Genomic DNA, 24,990 nt, shown 5'->3' with positions numbered 1-24,990 from the left:
AGAATCAACCAACTGAATCTGTTCAGTATAAAGGTACAAAAAGAGACTTGTCATCAGACATGGTTTCACCCGCCCGGGGGGTTGGTCCTTTATTTTTGTGTCTGGAAGATCACCTACCAGGTGGAAGACCACAGAAACGGAACGAAGCCCTTTTTAGCAGGTGGTGCTTTGGGGCATGAAAAGCAACAATGACAGTCCTAGAACACAAGAGACTTCTAAGAAGCTCTTGAACAACAGGGCCACAGACATTCTTGTGATGGGGCTTATGCGCATGAAATGTTTGTGTAAGCCTCACCTTCATTGTCCAACTGGCTGAGAGAACAGACAGGTCAGCCACAGGCTCCACACAAGGCCAGAGCTCAACGCTGTGTAGACTCTGAGCACATGGGTCCCCCTCGGATATGCAGACCAACAGGAAGAATTCAAAAACATGCTACTCGGTACCCATCATTGGACAGTGGTTTCCCCATCTATGACTCTAGGCTGCCATGACTGCTTAGGCAGGTCTCAGTCAAGACTAGGGAGAAAGGGATGCTCTATTATTTAGTGGGCTCCAGCAATCTCTGCAGACAGTCATCTCCTAGGGGGAGGCATGGCCATCACTAAGCACAGAGATTCTTCTTTTCCCCTGATCATGGGCTGATCCCAGGTGTAACAATCCTTCTCAAACTATCAGATCTGTTTTGGCAAATGAGCACCCACAAAGGGAGAGCTCCAAACATTTGCATTTGGGGGAGAATGAAGGCCATTGATCATAGCCATTGATCATAGCCATCTTTGGGTTTGGGGGAAAATAAAAGTACTATAAGAATTTGGCATTGTGGGTGACGAGGGGAAGACTAGGGAACAGCTCACACAACTAAAGATCTTAAAAGAGAAAGAGAATTCCCAGTACTTTCTCATATGGTCTACTTGGACTAACTTTGTAGATAAGCTTTGTCACTTCTTTTTCAAGCTACAGAAAATTTTCTGACTGCTGTATATGAACAGCTTGGAAAGTATTCCTGTGAAAAATATTTTAATTCATAGTGTAAACATTAAGAGAAAGGGGGCACACAGATTTATTGAGCAAGCCTTTGCTTAAATTCTCAAAAGCCATTAGGCAAATGAGTAAATTTAGGGGAGCAGATGAAAACGGAATGATCACATGCCAAGATCCTTCTGACCCAGGGTGGGGAGGTAAAACTCAGCCTCTACTTAATATAAACTAAGCCAGACAAACAAAAAGCCCAAGAGGCTTTTGCCTTGCTCTTGGAGAAAAACACAGGCAAAGCTACACCAACAGAGATGTGTCCCATTCAGAGTGGCCTTCCCAGAAGCCTTCCAATTCTCCACAATTTTTAATTTTTGCTTGCTTGCTTGTTTGTTTGTTTCATAAATTCAAATCATGAAGGCTTACCACCTCAGAGATGCATGCCTTGGCATGGCGTCTCACAAACTGATGGAAGAATCTGAAAGTACTTCAGTTACACAACACTCATGAGCACCTAGGTAGATGGTGATCCTGGTGGCTGGTTTTAAATAAGAGGTCAGGAAGCAGCCCGACTTTCCTCCTCGCCCTCAGCTGACCCACCCAATCTCTGCTCTACATGAGAATGTATTGCTCGCACTCCTTATGTTCAGTACCATCCTAACCAACTGTTTCAGAGAAGGTGGATGATGAAGCGGAGTTAAATTGACGCGTCTGCGATGTGCCTGGCAGCCCTCAGTGTGCCCAATATTAATTTGTTTTCTTTGGCTAGGTACGTGTGCTGCCAATGTGTATTACACGTGAGATGCACTTCAGTCCCGGGGATGTAAATTCTGCATGCAATTTGGTTGCACTGGAGGCCACGGGAGGAAGCACAGAGGCATATGATGAAAACTGCTTCATACAATTAAAATATAAATTCATGTTTAGGTTCTTTAGCTAGCATAGAACCTCATCTTCAGTAAAGTCCTGATGATCTACAACACTTTAATATTTGATACATTTTAAGTGTCAATGCCAATTTTTTTTGTTCAGTACTCTATGTTAAAATCTATGGTTAAATGCACACATAAACCTTTGCCAATATGTTGAAATAGATTTCAAGATACCAGTAGAAATCCAATTTTAAAATAACTGTACCCTTCTTTTGTTGATTTGTCTTAACAAATTACCTTCCAAATATAGAGGCTTTGCTACAAATTAGGATGAATACCACTTGAAGAAATTAAAATATATAATGCCAGTTCTCTCCAAACATTCAAAAATATCCTTCAGAAATCAAAACAAGAAATCTATGTGTACAATACACACATATTTGATGGGGGGAAAATCTAGATCCTTTCAATTTAATAACTGGCAAATACTTTTTTAAAAATGCTGTTCAAAAAAATCAGAGAAAAAGAAACATCTGACACTCGGCATAAAATAGCAGGAAGAGGAGATATGGTTGGAAAAAAGTCAGAATGGAGATCCATTTTATTAGGTGAGGCTTCCTGAGACCCTAGAACGTGAGAGTCTAACGTGAACTTGAAACAGGAATTGGTCAGGTGGGTCCTTCAAAGAGCAGAAGGTGTCACTCAGCACCTCGGAGAGTGAAGGCTGACCGACCCCTTGCAGCAAAGGAGCAGTTAGCAGGAATTTTCCATCAACACAAGAGCAGGAATTTGATAAAGCGCTATGCAAATAAACAAAGGTAGGAAAGAAACCCAGCACTCTAAAGGAGCATACGAATTAGAACACGAATTAGAAGATTAGAAAAAGCAATTGCATCAGTGCTCTCTTTCAACGCACACTCAGATTCATGAAAGCAAAACCACAGAATTCTGAAATTCACCTTGGAGAATACAGCTGAATTAACGAAAGCCCAGGCTGAATTTTATAGATACAAAATACCCATCAGTTTTATCCATTTTCTCTTAAGAAAAAAATAAATAAAGCAAATGACATATTTACTGAGCACAATAATAGAAATTCACATTTTTACATTTGTTTGAGAGCTGCCCTGCTCTTTATTATCATATATTTGTCAGGCCAATTATATAGAAAAAGATGTAGCCAGGAGCTATTGCAAAATATTCTACTGGATATGGGCTCAACCCATTAAATTATGCATTTATCATCAGCAGTTGATTTCCTATTTTACAAATTATTTATGGTTACTAGATGCTCAATATATAAGTGAATATAATTTTTAAAAAATTAAAATCAGATAAAAAATGTGCATTTTAGGATACCTGTGCACCTGTCCTATGTATAATAGCTCAGTCAATTCCTTTTCCAATTGTGCCTGATAAATACTCAAGATAGAAATTCCAGGTTAAAAACCATACCTGGGAAATTTAATTGGCAACTATTTTTGCATTACACCTAAGAATTACTTTATAAGGCAATAGCTTATGAATAATACTAGTGACATATCTAAACTGCTTACGTGGCCCTCTCCCCACACATATGTGTATTTCACATGCAGTTAAACATATATACAAACACACTCCCATATGTATCCTAGTGGCTGGTTGCGATTTTAAAGGACCACATGTGCATTTATTTATCAGTCATAGCATTGATAATCTATATCCATGTAGATGTGGCCACAGAAAAAAAAATCAATGATAAGACATGCAAAATGCAGCAAGACTGTCAAGCCGTAGAGACGTTGGTGTCATCCCTGCACTACCAAGTACGTGAGAATATGACTGGAGAGAGGTGAAATATTTCACTGTCAGGGAGCAGAGAAAAGCGCAATTCATTTCTATCTCATGTGTTTTAGGACAATGACAATTTAATACAATACCAGTGGGTATATAAGAGATAAAAACCGAACAAACTGGCCCAACATAATCAAAGATTTTCTCCAGAGAGCTGGCTCGGCCAGAGCTAACCTTCACTATAGCATATCAACCTGGTATTGTTTCTCTCTCCTGTGAATCTGCTCAGGAGCCAGACTCGGGGAACAGTTTTATCTGCCGCCATGACTTGAAAGTTCTCCTGTGGTCGCACACTCTTGTCTTCTTCATTAATGCTTGCAGGGCCAATCTAGAAAGTTTATTTGCTATTAATTGGCTTCATTAAAACCAGTGCTATGAATGGCCACTTATATGTAAAGTAGCAACCAAAGAATGTCACTGTGACTCAGTCCGTGAAATCATACAGAGGAAAATTGTTCCTGCTGAACATCTTCTGACAAGCAAAACAAAGAAATAGTTTAATCACTAAGCTAACAGCAATGTCGAGAAATTTTTCACAAGTGGCACAGACTTGCAATGTGGACTCTGCGCTATCTTCCCAAAGAACCACATCTTCTTTGTCTGTAATTCTGGCGGGAGGGAGGGATCATGAAAGTATTGTTAAACAGACCCCTAGAGAAGTTAGCTGGCCTCTTTGATGAATAGCACCAGGTATGGAAAATTAATTGCAAAAGTATGGCCCAGCTAATGAGACAGTCCTTATCTTTTCCCAACCAAGGAAGCACAAGTATTTTTCTGCTGGCTCAATATTTTATAAAAATGCCCAAGCTGTTATTAACTAAATAAAAATCTGATCAAAAAAACTCAAAGTCATGTGTGATCATAAATTCTAAGATTTGGACTATTTGAAGATAAAAAAGTGATTTCCTGTATTTTTTTGTTGTAAGCTTAAAATTTCTGTCTTTTTCACACTCTCTCAACTTTAAGAAAAAAATAATAACAAAAATCTTCTCCCCTGTTAGCAGTTTTAAAAGCCGAATTTCAATACCATTCTCCAAGAATGTAGCCATCTAGCCACTATACAGTACAGGTCAGATTAAATTAAAGAAATATATCAAAGACTATCAATGTTTTATATATATATATATATATATATATATATATACACACACACATACACACATATATATATATATTTAAATATATATATATATATATACACACACACATACACACATATATATATTTAAAGGAACAGTGCTACCTTATTGGGGAAAAAACACTAGAAAAATGATCATCCATGCAAGAGAATTAACGGCTGTCCACAGGGCTTTGCTAATAACATGGGTTAATTACCACTGCAACACACTAGGTTCAGTAAATAAAGCTTCACAGCCACAAACACATTAAGCCAAGAAGCCATCTCTGTAGGAAAGACCGAGCCCCCACTATCATCCTTGCCTCTGCTAAGATGGGAAGATGGTTAAATTCACCACCAAATGTGAACAGGGTAGTGCTCACATACCCTAGCACAAAGGGCTAGGGAGCCTACGTGTCTGTTACCACAACCTTCCACATGCATTCCATTAACTTGGGGACACTTTAAGAAAAATTACTTCAAGAAGCGAAAAAATAAATCATGAGTTACATAATACAAATCATTTAGACACACACACACTTTATACTGTATACATAACATAGTTTAAGGCATGCATCATATTTATTTAATTCTTTGAAAAACATAAATGTTCTGTTCAGTTTTGTGGTGGGCAAGGTTACAGGATTTTACAGCCAAAGAACACTAATTGCTGCTAGCTGTCATTTCCAGAGATTTACCGAGAGATTGTCTGAAAGACCCCACCTACACCACCTACCTTTAAGGCTGCAGGTGTTTGCAACAGATTTATACAGAAGGATCAAGACAGAAAGTAGAGGGTTCCAAGTCTAGAATTTGGGTATTCTACCTCAGAAAAATAAACTTACAGTACCTCTTGACGGCTCTCAAATTCTGTTGTATCTAAAGGAACTTAGTGCCGTTTCCTATTTTTCCTTAAAAAACAAAATAGTAACAATACCCATTATGATTTAGGCTTTTGTTGCAGCTGTGGTTATATATACAGAATTCTTTCTTATTTTTATTATTCATATTTCCCCATGATAGTATTACTTTGGAAGAAGTCTATCTTAATTCAGGTTAGCTTTTCCTAAGAATGCATGAGTCAGAGGGGAAAATGAAAATCAGCACCCTAAAACAGACAGAGGAATGCAAACACAATAAAATGTGCACAGCTCTGCGAAGGGATCCTTAAAAACACGAAACTGTTCAATGTTCACTGTCTGGATTTCAGTGATCAAAGCTGATATTTCCTAAACTGCCACCTCCTCTCTCTGGCGGTGTTGGAGTGTTTCAATTGCCTTCTTCCACAGCTGTGACAACTGTTAAAACAGTCAGTAAAATTAAGTCTGCTCTATAATCCTGTAGTCAATGTTACATTTTAATCAGAGGTTGAAAGGGATTCGTGAGAGGAGCGCACTCATTTAGAATGATTACACAGACACATATGTCAAAACCAGCAGATACATTATTTCCGTCTATTTATGTTATCAGCTATTACTGCTATTCAGTGCGAAACAAGCGTTACAGCATTGTGCTCTTGAAAGTGCTGGCGCCTTTCCTAAAATAAAAAAAAAAAAATGTATGTACTTACATAGTTAAAGGTTAACATTTTAAGCTCTCTTAATGGTGGTCAATAAATTGCATGAATCTTTTTAACAGCCTCCCAAGCAGAAATGGTCCAATATTTTCCTTGGAAACTGCATAACTCAGGTTTCATTTCTGTGTATACACACGTGATAAGATTGAAACCGGCACAATTACTATGAATATTAATAGCATGTATAAATTCTGTGGTTTATTAATTGAGACAGAGAGGCAGATGCATTCGCTGCTCAGTCCTGGATCCTTCGGTCTGTCCAGTGAACCACGTAACCACCGAAACTGCACCCACACAATAAATCTGTGTTTTTAAAAGATGACTTTTAATTGAGTTTGAAGGGGAGGGGGAGAGAGAGAGAGAGAGAGAGAGAGAGAGAGAGAGAGAGAGAGAGAGAGAGAGAGAGAGAGAAAGAAAGAAAGAAAGAAAGAAAGAAAGAAAGAAAGAAAGAAAGAAAGAAAGAAGCAAGCTAGTTTGAATCTTGCGCCAAAGCCAAAAGGACATGTGCCCTGGTTTCATTTAAATACATCTGCTCTAAGAGGCTTATCTAAACTAATTATTCAAATTAGGTATAAGAAGTTAGATTCAAGGAAACTCCTTTTTCCATGAACCCTTTGGAGAGAAATTTAAAGTTTGCTTTATTTATTTGGGAGACAAAGTTCAGACTCTGGATGGGCTTGGCGCGTTCTCACTGACATGCAGACATTTTTGATTCTCCCATTCCACAGCACAGGTGCACTGTGCTTGACCGGGCAGTCTTACCTTTGTTTGTATTTCATTTTTATTCTTGAGCATTTTTTAACGTTGGCTCTCAAGTGTTTCAAACAGATGCAAAGACAGCCTCTCGGTGTTTCAGGTCCCAGTCTTCTCCCGGGAGAGCATGTGCGCCTATACTCGCTCACACACACACTCGAACACACACAGGCAGCCAGAGACTACAAACCACTTCTCCTTCCTCACTTGATTAGGATGCAAAGGGCCGTCCCTGAGGACAGCTAGTGGACTTCTACCGCCAGCACGCTGCCCCAGCGCTCAGAGTTCTATGTTTTCCTCAGTCTATCAAGAGAAAGGTTTGCCAAGAGCACTCTTTTTAAAAAATTATAACAGTTGCTATTACTGGAATGCCAAAGCAATTTAACTGACTCAACAGAAATCAGAAGAGACCAGTGACAGCTTCCGTGGTCCACGGATATTTTATTTTAACAGTGGGTTGAAGTTAAGTTTATGACCACTTCATTTACACAAAAGAGCCCAATTCGCTTTCCCTACCCCTGCCCTGGACCTTTAGTGATCTAAATATGTAGAATATCCAAAAGTCCAAGAAGGTATTCATAAATATCAGTGAACTGGGTTTAAAGAAGTGCATATACATATATATATATATATATATATATATATATATATATACACACACATATATATATTTCTGGATATATATGTATATATTTCTGGAAATATATTATATATTATATATTTCTGGACAGGATAAACAAAACTCAGGACCTGCACATTGTCTATTTAAGGGAAGATTTTTTTAAAAAAGTCTGTTTCTTCTTCAGTTTTCTCCACTTTAAATATTTATAATGTGTGAAAATCTCATGTTACTTAATGGACTGATTTGCCAGTTAAGTACTGAATTAATGCTAACCACACAAATACCATTACGCTGGCTCTGAGCAGCGCAGGGCTAGTTGCTAAATTGTTCTCTGAAGGAGAATTAATAAATGTACAATTTTGCCTCTAACTCTGCGCGGTAAAGGGTGACAGGGAGTTTCAAATATCTGTCAAACTGCAAATACATAAGAGGCACTCAGTAGTATAAATCATTTTGAATATTGTATTTTAAAACATCTTTCCTGGGGAAAATGGATCTGGGTAAAAGATGCATTTTAACAGTTCACTGAGCATTGGTGCCCAGCGCCTATTCTTAGCACTGTCACCCAGCTGTTTTAGTGACAGTCACAGGGCTGCCTCAAAGGTAAAGCTGTAGTAGGCGAACAATTCTCCACTTACTGAATTAGGAGATCACCCTCCACACAAAAGGCACCAGACAGACACCATCAAGCACCCGCACCAAACACCCAGGTCACTAGGTTGATCTGCGTACACACACGCTGCCCCGTCCACTCTTCCGCACAACACGCACCCCCACGCCGAGTTGCAAAGGAAAGAAAAAAAGAGGTACCTACTCTTCTTCGTAGTGCAGGGAAAAAGATTCAGGCAGGCAAAGTTCTACCGAATCCATGTGCGCCCGGCAACCATTATTTGTGCACCCCACCTATAAATCAAAGTTTCCTTGACAGAGCCCGTGCAATTAACACACGCGTTCTCTTGGTGACAAGCCCATAGGCACGGCCAGTTGGGACCGAGGCTCGCACACTCTCTCCTAATCAAGGACTTAAAGCCCCGATTGGAGCTTATTAATATGAAGTAGGGCTTTACATATGCAGTCCCACCGGCCCAGGAGCGCCTCTGATTGGGGGGCCGCTGCCCAATCAGGAGGGAGGCCACGCGAGCCGCCCAAGCCGCAGCCTGCAGGTAGGCAGGGCGAATGCCTGCCCGGAGCACGGTGGGCAGAAACTGCAGCCGGCTGCAAAAGCCCCGGCGATCCGTAGCTTCTCCCTTATTATTCTTTTAATTCCTACCCTCACACACCCCGAGAAGCTTTTAAAAAAAGGGGGGGAGGAGGGAGCAAGAAGGGGAAAATATCAAGCGTAACTAACTTAACTCACTCTACGCTGAAGAGATTTATGGTTGGTTTTTCTAACCTCAGACCTATTTTGTTTCTGCAAAGAACTCATGCCAATTCGATAAATTTGGCCAAAGGATTCTGCAGAAGGTGGTGAAGGAAGTTTATCTGGCCTTCCTCTATTTATTGAGCTCTCCACCGAGGACCGCGGCTTTTTACTTCTTTTTATTATTGTTGTTGCTGCGTGTGTTCTACTGTCTCATTAGCTTCTACTAATACCTTTCCTTGCTGTGTCCTGATATAAAGAATATTTAAAAATAAAATAAGGCTTTCTTCGACATGGTTTCAGCCTAAGAACTGACTGGTTGGTCGACCCCTCTGGGGTGGAAGGTAGTGTCACAGATGTACAGAAGAATACAGTTGGAGAGAGGGGGCCTGTGCAAATTCTGTGGGTAATCTCTCTCTCTCCTCTCTCTCTCTCTCTCTCTCTCTCTCTCTCTCTCTGGCTACACTGTCTGCTTCACTTTCCAGGTTTGAGCAGCAGCAGACCGACCGAGGGCAGGGACAGGGACAGGCACCAAGAACCTTAAATTTCAGTGTACTTTGTGCAAAATCAATATACCGTGTTTGTTGCTTCATGCAAGAACATGAAGCAAGGAGCTGAAAGTATTCTTAACATGTACCTATTTCAATACAGAAGACATATTTATACATGTGAATATTTATATCTATATTCATATTTATGTGTGAATATAAATAAAATTATATGTAGAAATGATTTTATCCAAAATATTTAGCATTGAGGTAAAGCACAAATTATGAGCTTCTACACACAACACACCTGGCTTGTTTTAAAAAAAAAAATGACTCAGGAATATTTTGCATATTGCCCCACAGCCTGGTCTACAAGAAGCAGTTTCAGACAGATAATAATATATAAAAATTACAGCAACTCAGTCAAAGGTGTAAGAAAACACTGTTTTTCCTCTTAGAATAGTGTAGGGGCTGCTTCTAATTCTCATATAATAAGGAATATCTTGTGTTCTATTTTAAACTATAGTTTTGTTTTGTTTTGTTTTTTTAATATACTAGCAAATGCACATTTGAAAGAGACAGCAGCTATTTCGAGCAAAGAGTTATCTGCTGCCTCCTGGGGAGCGGAAGACACAGGCTTTTGACAGAATTCAGCTTTCCTGCTTACCAACCTCCTGCATCTGAAGTCTTACAGGGCAGGAATGGATTAATCTCTGTGATCAAAATAAAACAGCTCAGATATTCAGTGTGTGTTAAATTCACCACATCAGAACTTAACTCTCCAAACCCTCTCAGATTTTCTAGGTCTTTAAGAAACAAAACACTAAAATAGAACATCCACATTAAAATTCAGAGTATAAAAATGACAGGCATGATTTTGTCACACACCACACACACACACACACACCCTCCACCATGTATTTAACTATATCCAAGATAGGCATCTGATTCCTTCTGTGTGTTTTAAATGTACACAAGTTTCTAGAACCAGGACTTACACAGAGGAGGAACAAGACTGTGCTTAAGAAGATTGTATAAAAACAGGTAATAAAAGCTTAAGTGCCACTAGCATCATGCTGTCTATATGGTTAAATGTGAACTCTGCAGTTAAGATGTAAATCTGGTTGTGAGCACTGAATTAAAAGAGCTTTGATATGGAGAAGAAGATCCAAGCATTTTGCAGATACCCGGTTTTAAAAAAAAAATTGAAAATAAAAAGATTTGCCTATTCAGTTGAAAATGAGACATGGAATCAGTTTACAAGTAAATAAATAAATAAAAAGACGTTTTTGCAAGAAATATGCTCTTTTTTTCTAAACTGCAATCAGAGAAATACAGAAGCATATACTGCTTTACAAAGAAAACCATCTCTCAAACACTGCTCTGATTTTTTTTACTAAATTAAAAATTTCAGAGTAATTAATAGACTTATATACCTATCATATATTATATATATTCACATACCAACAGAAGTTTCATGTTTTTGTCCCAGAATATTTACTTAAATTTTAAAATTATCCTGTCTACTTGACAGGTCTTAATATCCCAAAGAATGTATTCCACTCTGCACTTGTACAGTGCCCTGTACTATTCAATCTCATTGTGTCACACTGCTGTGACACATTTCATTGTGGATCCTTCAAAATGGCCTTTTAAAGACAAGGTTTGTAGTCAATTATTCACCAGTGAGTCTTAAGTCACTGCAAGGTTTAAGAGTAATCTTTGATTTCCCCAAATTTTCTTATTTGGGTAATTTGTTTGCTGTCATTACAGACCATTTGATTTCTCTGCTGTATATTTTGGAAACATACTTAGATTCACATGCATGATAGACCAGTCTATCCTCTGTGCCCACAGAGAAACATGCACAGATGTGCATGGCCTTCTTTCTGATTCTTCCCTAACTACATCCTCACTGAGCAACCAATGCATGCTAGGTACGTGATGTGGCTTACACCCTGTCCAAAACCCTAAGGTGCCACTTGTAATCTTAAATCCAGTGCAACCAATTTAAAATAACACCCAATTGCAATAAACTTGCCAAAATGCTTGCAGCAAAGTATATAAGCACATAGCTTAAGGCCTCTCAAGAAGCCTTTCCTGGCCACAGAGCTTGCATCTTGGATGAGGCATGGAACAGAGAATTATTAATAATAAATATGCCACCTATAAAGCTGAATTAACAGCCCAAGAATCTCAGAAAACACTACAGAGATACACGGGAGATAGGAGAAAAGAGACAAAGGCCTAGAGAAACGTGCACTGTTGGTCTGTGTATGCGCTCTACAATCTTACCACAAGGAGTCCACCCAAATCAGGAAAAATTGAACCAAACAAAAAAACCCCTGAGAACTGTTGCACAAAGAATATAAATGAATTAGTTACTATCATTCTCAGACGCATTGGGCCTATCCTCTATTCCAATCTCTTCTTCATTAGACATTGCAGTCAGAAATATCTGAATATCTTCAACAAATGCAGAGACACCGGCCAGAGGAGAGATTTCATTTCTATTTGAATAAAACAGTAACAAGCAGTGTCTGAGTGGATACAAGGGATAGGTTCCTGTGAGTTGTATATGGCAGGAATTTTACTACATTCCCCCATCAAAACCATGTATCAAAACACTATATTTTGGGGTTGAGCAAAGATGAGGAGGAGTTTAGTCTTGGTCATTCTTGTATTTCTAATGATTTTAATTTTCAACGTTGTCCATGAGAATCAAAAGGATAGATCTATTGAATTGTTTAAAATCATCGTTGGTTTGTTTGAAGGCCTCCATTTCACACTGTGCTCCTGACACATGTTACATATTTGAAAGCCAATGGCCTAATGCATTGATAATTCCAGTTTACCTTGTATCCTACCATTTAAAAATGTTTCCCCTCAAGTCCCTAAACATTTGAAAAGTGGTTTAGCCTTTAGAACAACTTGCCCTACTATCTTAGACATACTGTCTATGGTGCAATGAATAATAGCATATAAACCTAACTAAACAAGATTATCAGTAACTACTGTCTTTGCATCCCAAAGGAGATAGAAAAACATCTTAGGTAACAAGCACAGGAGGTCGGATGCCAGACCCCAGGTGCTGCCCTCAGGAGGCCTGTGACCTTCCTTGTTCAGGCCCCTCATCTAACTGTCCCTTACAGAAGCCAGCTTCTATTGTGCTAGGAGCCTGGTGAAGCTAGTGCCTTTCCCACGGAGCACAGACTTACATCCAGGTTCAGATACCTACTTTCCATTTCCACGGAACCTCTATCAATTCATCAGACCTCACTTTGTGTTGCCTTTCATTTCTAGGGCACAGACTTTGATATTTAAATTATTGTCTCCATTGGCAAGAAGCAATCATTTCTGTGAGAAGGGGTGGCTTCCACAGAAGCACTAATAAAAGCCTTGCCTTCTGACAAACCTCTTGTCCCATAAATCTATCGAACCCATTCCCAAATTATGGAGTCTGCTTTCACCAAGGAGCTATTGTCTCACTTCTAGAATGCAACACTCTTTTCCAAGTGGGGTGTGTGTGTGTGTGTGTGTGTGTGTGTGTATAAAAGCCAGGGAGAGACAGAGAAACTACTAGAGGCAATTTGGTTTCTGTTTAATTAATTCAGGATTATTTTGCTTGCGTTTTGTCAGACTAATAATATACACAGGGAAGTGTCAGTAAAAATTAAATTATAAACTACAGTCAGTCCAGGGGGAAAACTGAGTTTCGTTACATTGTATTTCCAAGGCCCCCTGCTCTCATAAACTATCAGATACATGTTAAGACATCCTGTAAGCTTTTTTCAGTCTGCATGATGGAGGCATAGTTAACATTGTGAAATTATACATTAATAAATGAGCTGCAGTTACATTCTTTCCTGAATGTTAAGCACCATGAGCTAAATGCAGAAAACATTCAAGGTCAATGTCCCGTTTTTAGACCTTTTCAGGCGGCTGTAATATTATGATAATCAAGCTTAAAATATTCCTATAGAAAGGGTAAATTAGCCTTTTCACTTGAAAGATGATTATGATAAACAATAAACCTGAGAGGGGACAAAGTCCCTATTTTTAAAAGCTATAAATTGTTGACTCAATGGTGTGTGTGATCGCGTTGTCCAAAATAAAGGGTGGTTTCCTTATGAGAGAATGGAGGGGAGCGGCAGAGACAGTGGGGGAGGGGTGGAACAAATACGACAGACTTCTGAATATCAATGCACAGTTTGACGGCAGCAAAAGGACCAAATTACTTACCTTAGCCGCCCTGTTACATGTAGAGTATATCTGGGGATAAATGTGTGTGTGTGTGTGTGTGTGTGTTTCTTGTGAAACACACACAAAAGAAGCATACTTTCCCCTGATGATTATCAATATAATTTGAAAGGTTTCGACTCTGAGAGTTTCCATTAACCCTTTTTGTCCAGATTTTCAAAGGACAAGTTTAAAAACCAGAAAAGAGACAGATCGATTGTGCCATCAGATATCCACATAAACAGGCTGAAAGAGTTCATTAGACTTTTTTTTTTAATGTTAGAGGCTGACAAACTTCTAAGGCTCTGTTTCACAAATGACTGTGCTTGATAAAAATCTGCTTCCCTCAACCAATACTGATTAATTGGGACTATGTCTATCATACCTGCAGAAACCAAGAGATCGTCAAGAAAAGGGGCTTACCAGAAGGAGCCTTGGCCTGATCTGAGTCAGGTCAAGGTTCACATTCCAATGACCCAGAGAAAGAACAAGGCATTGGTATTTTAAAAAAACAGTTTTTGTAGAATTGCTTTCATAATTCAACAAGTTAAACTAACTCAGTGAAGTGCCTGGCCCGAGTTATGGGTGGAAGGCATGTGACTTATTGGCCAAGGGTCATTCTTATTTGAGTCTGTTATCCTAGCCTTATAAGTAACAATCATCCCTATTTATACTCTCAAAAAATCTTGCAGTTTGGATAATGAATCTTAAGTGTTCTCCTCCTCAAAGTGAGCTTTCTATTAGTATTAGCATTATTTTGAAATCCAATCAAAAATAGTTATAAGAGAATGCTATTGTAAGTCAATTGAACTCTGTCTTTGAGTCATTCAAAATCTTAATTACAACAGACAAAAACGTGGCACAAGGTGACAGTGTTAAACTTGACAGAGGCTAAAACCACCTGGGAGGTAAACCACTGGACTCTGCTGTGGGAACTTATTTTGATTGTCCTAATGGAGGTGGGAAGACTGTCCACTCTGGGTGGCACCATTCCCTGACTGGGATCCTGGATCTGCAGATGGAGGAGGGGCTGGGCAGCAACATTCACCACTTACTTCATCACAAGTGTCCTGTTGCCTTGACTGCTTGGCCTTACAGCATGAGCCAGAATAAGTTGGTTCCTCCTTGAGTTGTTTTTGTCATTATGTTTTAATCACAGGAAGAAGAAGAAGAAGAAGAAGAAGAAGAAGAAGAAGAAGAAGAAGAAGAAGAAGAAGAAGAAGAAGAAGAAGAAGAAGAAGAAGAACAACAACAACAACAACAACAACAACAACAAGAAGCATATCCCCCAATAAGGTAAAAATAACCTTTGCCTTAAGATTCTGTAAATTGTCTGTTATTCTACTATGCATTCACTGGCTGAACAAAATGCACAGGAGCAATGAAAGCCAATGCCTTCGGAGTGGTCATCTCGTCTGATGAGGAAGACAGTGCTAGGACAGTTAGTACAATCAGCTGGGTCTACACATACTTCAATTGTACAATATTCCCAAAAAAGGAGAGAGAGAGTGCACCCTTCTGCATTTCTTCTTTCACATCCTTCTACTGAAGCAGTCCAGGCCAATCAACAGTGATGATGGCTTCCATTGTCCCAGGCAAGAGTAAATTCACACAGCCCTGCTAATTGGATAAATCAAGAACTCTGTTTCTTTGTAAAACTATACTCTCCTATGTTGAATGGCTACCCATCCAGTAAGTCTAGACAATGGGGAATTAGAAGCAGGGATAAGTCTGGGTTAGGAATTCAAGCCTTTCACCTTACAGATACAGGGATCCAGATAGCTAAGAGCCTTAACACAGGTTATACACCAAGATGATGAGGCAGTCCCTAACAGAAACTTCACATTTCCTTCCTCTCCTAGCTTGGTTAGCATCAGACTACTAGCATTAATCTCACAATTGCTGACAATACACCAGTGCATGGAAAATAGAGCACACTGAAATCTGAGTGTTCCAAGGGAAAAGATCCTCTGAAGGGTTAGGACACTTTCAAACCCAAGAGATAAATTGCACATGTATACTTCGTCCCCAAAGCATAGTAGAATCTCTAAAATCACATCTTTTCTTTCTCTTTTCAAGAGTTATCTTTAATTGTGTGTGTGTGTGTGTGTGTGTGTGTGTGTGTGTGAGCTGGATTTGTGCACACAAGTGCAGTTCCCACAGAGGCCAGCAGAGAGCATCAGATGCTTTGCAGCTGGAACTGCCTAATGTGTGAGAAGAATGGCACTCCTCAACCCTCTGCAGGAGCAGTGTGCACTCTTAGATGCTTAGCCAGTTCTCCAAACCCTTAAAGTAATAATTTCTTTAAGAAAGGAGGAACTAGTGTGTTGTAAAGTAATTCTCCCTTCTCCCCCATCTAACATAGGTAGATTTGGAGGCAGTGATTTCCTTTGGAGATTTAGTTTTTACAAAAATGCCTACAGTCACCAGTCACCCCAACACTAATCTAACTGAAATTTGCGGAGGGGTACTGAGTCTGATGGCATCCCAAGGACCAGTAATGAAACTTGGCAAATAGTCTTATCAATGCTTCAGAAATGTGAAGAACGTATCCTGGATGAATGAGTGAGTAAATGGATAAGTGAATGAATGAATGAGTTTATGGTTTCCTCACTGACTGGTGTAGTATAAAGAAATTTGAAAACTGAAGTCTTTTTTTTTTTTTGTAAGATAAATGGAGAAGAAAAAGAATGTTAGGAGGAAAGGGTTATAAAGTAAAAAGGACTTGTAAAACCCAAGGCCAGGATCCAGTGCTTCAGATGCCATTTTGGGATAAGCTACTAGATCGTCAGGGAGGAGCTGGGGGGTAGCTTTGTTCATCTTTTTATTTTCTTTTTTCCAAATATTCACATTGACCAAGTTTTGGATAATGCAAAACAAATACAGCAGCTCCATCAACAACCATCGGTGAGACGCAGACAGGCACCACAGAAGCACTCTCTCCTGCTGCAGGGCAACTACACTTTCTAAAACAATAGCTCAGACAGGTACTGTCACCAAATCATATTTTGGCAAAGCCTTCAGAGCTGCTCTTGTACTCTGCATACAATTTTGTGTTAAGAAATCGTCTTTCTGAAATTTCATCCCATTGATATTTTCTTGGTGAAATGTGGACAAACACCCAAGGGCAAATGACCACATGGCCTCTATTTCTCTGAGGTGTTGTGCTAAAGCTACAGAGGACACAGATGCTGTCCCCAAAGGAGGCAGGCCTTTCCATAGTGTGATAGGGGTTGGGGGTTAACTCCTGGGCTGAGAGAGCAAAGGTCTCACCTCAGGCTGCTCTCTGGCTCTCGTATCTCCTTTCATGCAGTTCTTCAAGCAAGCCCTGTGTGGCTGTGAAGACCCGCATGTGTGCTCACCATGGGATCTCTCAGAATAGGCAGGCTGGCCACTGAGCCCCAGGGATGGACCTGGCTCTATCTCCCCATGTTTTGGGTAACAAGTCCATGCCAACAATGTCTGACTCTCACCTAGGATTCGGGGATCAAACGTAAGCCCATATGCTTATACCTGCCAACAGTTTACCAGAGGAGATATTCCCCCAGCCCTCAAGTCCTGTTCTTGTTTTTGGTGCTTCATCCCTAGAGTTGAACCCTGATATGAACACATCCTATTACTAAGAGCCATTGTTTGTTGTCATTTTCCTAGAAAGCTGCACTAAGGGCTGGCCATGGACCTCAGCAGTATAGGGGCTTGCTCTATAGCATAGACAACCACCTGAGTTCAATCCCTGGGGCCCATGCCCTAAAATGGGAACCAGCTTCCACCAGCTATTCTCTGACCTCCACAGGTGTTAGGCAGCATTCATGTACCCATGAGGAAAATTAAAGATTGGATAATTAAAATTTTAAAAAGAAAAGGGAACCAAACTTTGGATACAAAATAAAGTAAGACAAAGAATTTTTCCTATTTCTCTTGTATAGTAAGTCGAACAACATAGCTGTGATGGCGTGGCAGGCTATGCTGTGCAGATGCCAGGTTCCCCCATCAATTTGCCCCACCACCCTCAAACCTTCCCAATCCTGACATTCATGCAATCAAAGTCCACATTACCGGAAGCAGAATAACACAATTAAAGAACCTGTTTGGGGTTTTTTTTCCTTTCTTTATTTCTTCCTGAGTGTTGAATTAGGAAGCTAAGTAAATCAAAGACAATTTTCATTAGAGAAAAAAGAAACTTAATTCGCTCTTTGATGAATTAGAACTCTAAACAAAGTAGTGAAAATTAACCAAGGTGCCAGTAAGATAGCTCAGTGTGTAAAGGTATCTGCCACCTGGCCTAAAAACCTTGACTTTGAACCCTGGAAGCTTTGGCAGTTGGCATTTTTAAATGATAATTAGCAGGTAGACTATTTCCCAGTTGGACCTCATTTTGCTCCTTACAATCACCTTGTCTGACCTGTGGAAATTCCACCATTCTATTATTATGTCCATCATCATTGTCTTCGTTATACAGATGACAAAACTGAGATCCAGGAACCTTGACTATTCAAAGACACCCAGACATTGCAAAGTCACAACCTGATTTATGTATTAATTTTTTAATTCTACATTCTTAGTGCTTTTGAGCCCAAGCTGTTTCTTATACATCATCCTTGTGCCCTCTTAAAAGGCCACGCAGAAAAGCAAGCACTGGGTTGCCTGTAACTGTTGGTCACCAGGAAGCTTTGCTTCAGAAAGCATAAACAGCGGCCATTCACCACTGCCCGCCTTGCTGTGTGTCCATCCTTCCTGACGTACATGTGCTTTTCAGGGAGTAAATGCCTGGGACACCAACAAGAACTCAGAACACAAAGGAAGAACCCAGCTCTGCTTTTCCCTTCTCAACTAGGGGCTTCACGTAGCGAGGTTTGCCACAGCTCCCCTCATGACTGTTCTGCTGTCCCCAGACAAGGCTTTCTCATTGGAGAAAAGTCCAAGGAGGAGCAAAGATTTCTTAGGAGGAAGCCAGCAGCAAGGCTTGGGATTTGCTTAGTGGGAAAAGGCTTTGCCTAGCAGGCACCAGGCTTTGCTTCAACCCTAGCTACTACAAAACAACAACAACAACAAAAAAAAATTTTTTTAAAAATCCTGCTACTACCACCAACAAAAATAACCAGATAAATAAAAAAGAGAGAGAAATTGAACCCCAAAAGCAAGCAAGCTACCTAGTAAAGGAAAATAAAATACAAAAACAGCAGCAACAACAACAAGAAAAAAACAAGAAATACCCCCTCTCGATTTAATTAATTAATTAGTTTATTTGAAAGGAGTTTAGTAGACCACAGAGGCCTGGAATTTCCCTCACTGTCCATAAAACACAAAGAACTCTGATGAATTTACAGAATGCAACATTGTTGCATGCAGGCTTTCTTGAGAATTATCCTGGTTCTTTGCTCTGTGCAGGAAGATGGGGTTTCTCATACAAAGTGCTAGGGTATAATACTTCCTTAAAGTATCCTGGAAAGAAACATGGTGGTGTTTGTTTTCTCTCTTAGTTCAGATGATTAACAGAGACAAGGCAAGCTTTACTGGGCTCCTGCTGCTGGTGCCACTTTCCAGTTCTACCCAAGTCCTGCTCACCATCAGCCTCACTTCCATCAGCCAGGCAGTTAGGACTATTCATTCATTCAATCCCACCAATAGTTTGAGATGTATACAGAACAGATGTAAGCATTCTGTTTCACAGTCTGAATTCATGTGCCCGCACTCAGGGGAGAGTTATGTTTTATAAATAAATTCTGTTGTATCACAAAGTGAACCTTCCCCTGTGGGTCAGCCTGCTATTCTGTCATGCAAGGACACACACCAAGACAGTTTACATAGCAGACAGAAAGTCCTCAAGGGCCGCCATACAGAACACACACACACACACACACCTCATAAACATTTATTCAACTTGATTTTTTTTGCAAGTATGCATCAAGTGTTTGAGAGGAGGTCAATGTTTTAGTAGTTTTTCAATTAGCTATTTGTTTAAAAAGATCTATTTTAATTTATGAAAAGGGTTATTTTATTATTATTGTTATTATTATTATTATTATTATTATTATTATTGACTGAACCTCCCAACTCTGAGGATGGGAAAACTTAACTTCTGTCTTTCTCCTTTCTCAAGCTGAGGGACCTATGAACTAAGGGAGTCAACCCTACTATATCTTGGCCTCTTTGTTTTTCAAAATGTGGATGACTACAACCTCATCTCAGGCTAAGGGGGTTGAAGGAGACATTCTATATATCAGTGAGCCCCCAAACTCTAATCTAGACAAGTCATTTATAATTTCTGGCATCAGGAGTTTGTAAAGTTCCCCAGATACTTTGGGTGTGCAGTCAAGTTTGAGACTAGGAACTGCTAGTAAATCAGTTAGTGAAGAGCCCGGCATCATTGGGAATCCTACACAGGAAGCAAAAGGAAGAAACACCAACTGGAAGGTGGGGGGACTGGTTCAGCTTTCCCTTAGCCTGTTTAGAGTTCCTGGGTCTGAGCCCTGGAGCCTCAGAGAAGCATCCATTGTCCTCTATCACACATAGTGCTACAGAGAGAGGGCTGGCTGTGGGTGCTGGGAAATTCCTTTCTCTTTGTACTATTGTTTGAGCAATTAACAGAAGGGAAAGGAGACTGGAAAGGTATCCATCTCAGGGTTAGAACCTTTGCTCCTCTCAGAGGATCTGAGTTGATTCCCAGCACCTGCTTCAGGTGGCTGAAAAGCAATTATAATCCAGCTGGAGGGATTAAACTCCCTCTCCTGGCCTCTGTGAGATCTCCCCCACTCCCACCTCTGTGTCTGTCTGTCTCTCTGTCTCTTTGCCTGTCTATCTGTCTCTCTCTCCTTCTCTCTCTCTCTCTCTCTCTCTCTCTCTCTCTCTCTCTCTCTCTCTCACACACACACACACACACACACACACACACACACACTCACACACACGAAGATATTTTTGGAAGATGTTTTTGCTTACGTCATAAGGGAACATGCTCCATAAAGTGGCATTTGTTAGGAAAGAAATGTGTGATGCTAGACTACCATGAGCTACGAACATGTAAATGAAATTATATTCTTTATGCAAATGGGAGTGGATGGACATTCTTCACAAACTAAAATGTCAGGGGCATGGTCCAGATGCTAAGTCACTGGCTCAATGGACTCTAGGGTTTGATTGCTTCTGTTGACAAGGTGTCTCCTGTTAGCTTGTGAACCCAGGACCGTGCTCCAAAGAGAAATCCCCCAATGAGACAATCCAGTTGCCTAGGGGAATCACCTAGAGACTACAGCAGTTTGGATTCCAAAACCAGTGACTGAGAATGTCCCTGGCAGTGCCTCCTCACAATGGTGCTTCAAGGTAAGTGTGAACCTCAACCAGCATTGGAAAGGGAAGGACACGGGTGAGGTTAACTACCTCGGGAATGGGGTTAGTTCAACTGAAAACCACCTCTAAGTGACATTATCCCTAGGACCAATATTTTATGAACTTGTCTATTTAGGAAAGTTAACCAATAGAAACGCAGTACTGCCAAGGTGCGTGCGGCCTGCAAGCGCCACAGCACTGGTCAGTGAGGCAAAGCACAACTTTAAAGAATATCTAAGCCGGGAAGCGTGGTGCAAGCCCGGGCACCCAGGGACAGAAAAGCTAAGGTAGGAGAAAGATTGATTACCCCAGGTTTAAAGCCTGCTCGATACACAGTGAGGTCCAGGACATCCTGGGCTAACTCACTCTCTCACTGAAACTATATTCAGGCAGTAGAGGCATAGCTCTGTAGTAGGACATCCTGGGCTAACTCACTCACTCACTGAAACTATATTCAGGCAGTAGAGGCATAGCTCTGTAGTAGGATATCCTGGGCTAACTCACTCATTCACTGAAACTATATTCAGGCAGTAGAGGCATAGCTCTGTAGTAGGATATCCTGGGCTAATTCACTCACTCACTGAAACTATATTCAGGCAGTAGAGGCATAGCTCTGTAGTAGGATATCCTGGGCTAAGTCACTCACTCACTGAAACTATATTCAGGCAGTAGAGGTATAGCTCTGTAGTAGACCACCTGCCTAACTTGTATGAAGCCTCCTTCCCTCCCTCCTCCCATCCCTCCCTCCTACCCTCTCTCTCCCTTTCCCTCCCCCTTATCACTCCCTTTCTCTGTCCTTCTCTCCCTCTGTCCCTCCTTCTCTTCCTTTTGTTGAGATGGGGTGAGTGCTCTCCCCCTGAGCCCTATGCCCAGCCTCCTGGCTCTTTTTCTCATCCTGCATACTTATTTGAATGAGGTTCCAACGTGAGCAAGTTATTTATCTAACAGAAAGCAGCAGAACCTGGGAGAACACTTCAGAGAAATCAGCAGGCCCAGCAAGCGAAAAGCATTGAGCTTAGACATGGTGGAGTAGCATCAGGCCAGGGCTGGGACCCGGGGCTCATTCACAACTACTGTATTATTAAAGCTGGAACTGAGGGCAGCTTCCTGGTCACACACCAACACGTCACTTCCTTCTTCTCTCCCCTGCGACTTCTACTTATCACTAATATTTGAGCGTCTTCATGGGGTCAGTAAATGCCATACAGCAGGACAGAGACCCCAGTACCCTGCCACCCCGTAACTAAATGCCACCGCCATCTTTCTCGGGTTTGTCTGACTCTCTGGAGATGATGCTTCCTGCGAGAAAGACAACTCTCCATTCATCATCAGTAACCCCGACACTGACAGGTAAGCATAGCGAGCAAGACCACCGAGGAGGAAGTAGGACTCTCACTGAGCAGGAGCAAGATGTCGGAAAGCGATGGCTTTGACCATTTACTTTTTAAAATTATTTTACTGAAACAAATTCTTTCTCATGACTCTCCTCTGTGACTCTTTGGACTTCCCATTGGAAGCTGGCAGAGAAGAGGGGCTGCCCAGGCCAGAGCTCAGGGGCACAGCTTATAGCCAAAACTTAATACTATGCACGCATGCACACACACACACACACACACACACACACACACTCCAGTCTAAAGGCTTTTTCTTTGACATGGACTTTCCTGCTACTACCTTTCCATATGTACCACAGACTGTCCCCAAGCTCTTTTGAGCCAGTGTTCAGAACCAAACAAGACATAACTCAACTGTTAAAAACTATCCTTGGTACACCCCCACCCCCATGCACTAGTAGGGGGAAGGAGGTGTAAGACACAAACATTAACCTATCCTTTGTTCAGTTTATCTCAGGGGTGTCTTCTTAGCACTTCCCCCTACCTGCTTTGCAAATTGTCCCTTAAATATGTCTATAGCCTCCTGTAATGCCCTCAGCTGGCTCCTGACCTCAGCCGTTGGTTGCCCCTTCTCTGCTGAAGATGTGCCCCTTGGATCACTGGCTTGCTATTATTCTGTACCTAATGGGTCTGACCTGTGCAATATTTTTTATCTGGCTATGGTCCTATCTCTAAATTCTCTGTTTTGAATGAATACCGATTTTGTGACATGAAGTCTGCTATATAATGAAATGCAAACAATGGAAAGGCTAAATCAGTTTACAAAAAAATCTATTTGTCAAACAGTGTGGAGATGCTCCCAATTTAGCCCAGCAGCCCATGCAGTTCTTGATAAGGGAGCTAAGCACCTAGCAGTTCGCCAAATGAAAATAAAAGCATCTGGCCAGGGATACATTCTCCTTTCAAAGTCTTTGTTGTAACTTGTAGCTAATTAAATGCCCTTACACACGAGATGCACACAGCAGCAGAATCAGGGAATTTTCTTACAAGAGAGCAGAGCAGAGCCGAGCCCCGAGCCCCACACGAGCTTCCTGTGAGCGACTCTTGCTGCATTTACATTTCTATAAGGCTTCATCAGCCTGGAGAAAAAAAAGGCACAAGAGGAGTCCTTTCTTGTTCAATTGGACCAGAAAGATTTCTAAGCCCTGTAAAGGAACGTGCTCAACATTTAAAAAGAAGAAGAAGGAAAAAAGAAAGAAAGAGATAGAGAAAAAAGAAAGAAATAGTGACTCTGCCTTAGATGCTGGGGAGAGACAGTAACTAACAATGTTTAGGAACCTGAAGGGTTTGATTTTTTTTATGCGTACCATTTTCCCTATGCCCAGGAATTGGTGGCTGGCAGTTGCCTACCTGTGTGAAGGTTGACGATCATTAAAGATGCTCTAACCTTACCAAGCTGCACTTATCAATATAGGGTTGTATTCCTAACAATAGACTATGGAGCTAGCAGACACATGAACAGCAAGGGCATTCTTCATCTCCACCCGTTCTGAGTTTTGCTGCCCCACTGGAAAGAATTTAAAACGTTAACCCTCTGTTGAGTGTGTCTGCTCATCATACAAGAGTATGATTAACAAACTCAGTGCTGAGCTGTCATTGTCTCTACCTGGTACCACTTGCCCTTTCACGCATATCCAACAAAATGGAGCAGCTCCAGCAACACAGAATGGTGTCCCTGTAGAGCCAGAGCCGACACTGCTAGAGAATTGCCAGAGGAATGGGAGCTCTTTGGGGTCTGGGTGATTTATATTATAATGATTTCTCTGTGTCTGCTCACAGTTCGCATGTAGAACCTCAGGTTCTAACATCACCTCCAGAGTCCCCTCTCAACACTCCTGACCCCTAGACATAGCCCCGTGTGCGCCCTTGGCTCCTGGAATTCTCTCCTCCATATGGACACTAAGACAGGTCACCTCCTCCCAGGTCCCTCCATTGTTTTGCATTTTCATATCTATTTATGCATGGCTTCATAAATAGATCTTGATAAAAGTCTTATCTCTGAATGTTCCACAACAGAGCTTCGGACTAGGAGAGCATCGGTGCTGTCTGGCTCCTTAGTTAGTAGCGGGAAGAGTACAGCACCATTGAACCCGAGCCTGCTGAATGCATGGCCGGGCTATTGTATAGGTAAAGTTGACCCAACCCTGATTCCTCCATAAGTGGAAAATGGCTGTACAGAGTTGTTTGCTTGGTTGGTTGGACAAGGCCCTTTCTGTTTAGAGTTGGGGGTGGGGGAAAGAAACTGCTTTTCTGAGCTAAGTCTCTAAAGACGACCTGAGAAGATGCATTCATGGTAAATTTGATAATCTTTACTGGCAGATGGGAAAGGATTGGATTTCTCCAATTGGCTTTATCCTCTTTAAGGCAGGCACTGTCTAGTTTATGCCAATTGTCTCCACTGGGCTTGTATACAGTAGCTGACTAATAATGATTCCAT

At 41.0% G+C, this 24,990-nt stretch overlaps 1 protein-coding gene across 2 annotated transcripts in view; it reads right to left on the bottom strand.

Moving 5' to 3' along the window:
* The window catches only part of Esrrg (estrogen related receptor gamma), a 479,885-nt gene that overhangs the window by 210,684 nt on the left and 244,211 nt on the right, over window positions 1–24,990 (bottom strand). Inside the window, exon 1 of one of the 2 annotated variants that reach the window (XM_052200977.1) lies at window positions 8,561–8,738. The exons of the other annotated variant lie outside the window; for it this stretch is intronic. Coding sequence (XP_052056937.1) covers window positions 8,561–8,616 — 56 coding nt within the window. The 5' untranslated portion in view covers window positions 8,617–8,738. Of the gene's footprint in view, window positions 1–8,560; window positions 8,739–24,990 lie in introns of those variants that run through there. 2 annotated transcript variants of the gene reach the window in all.

Source organism: Apodemus sylvaticus, chromosome 12 (assembly GCF_947179515.1).
Source record: "Apodemus sylvaticus chromosome 12, mApoSyl1.1, whole genome shotgun sequence".
In the NCBI taxonomy this organism is placed as follows: Eukaryota; Metazoa; Chordata; class Mammalia; order Rodentia; family Muridae; genus Apodemus; species Apodemus sylvaticus.
Note: the sequence above shows the minus strand (reverse complement) of the source record. Positions and strands in the feature narration are given on the sequence as shown.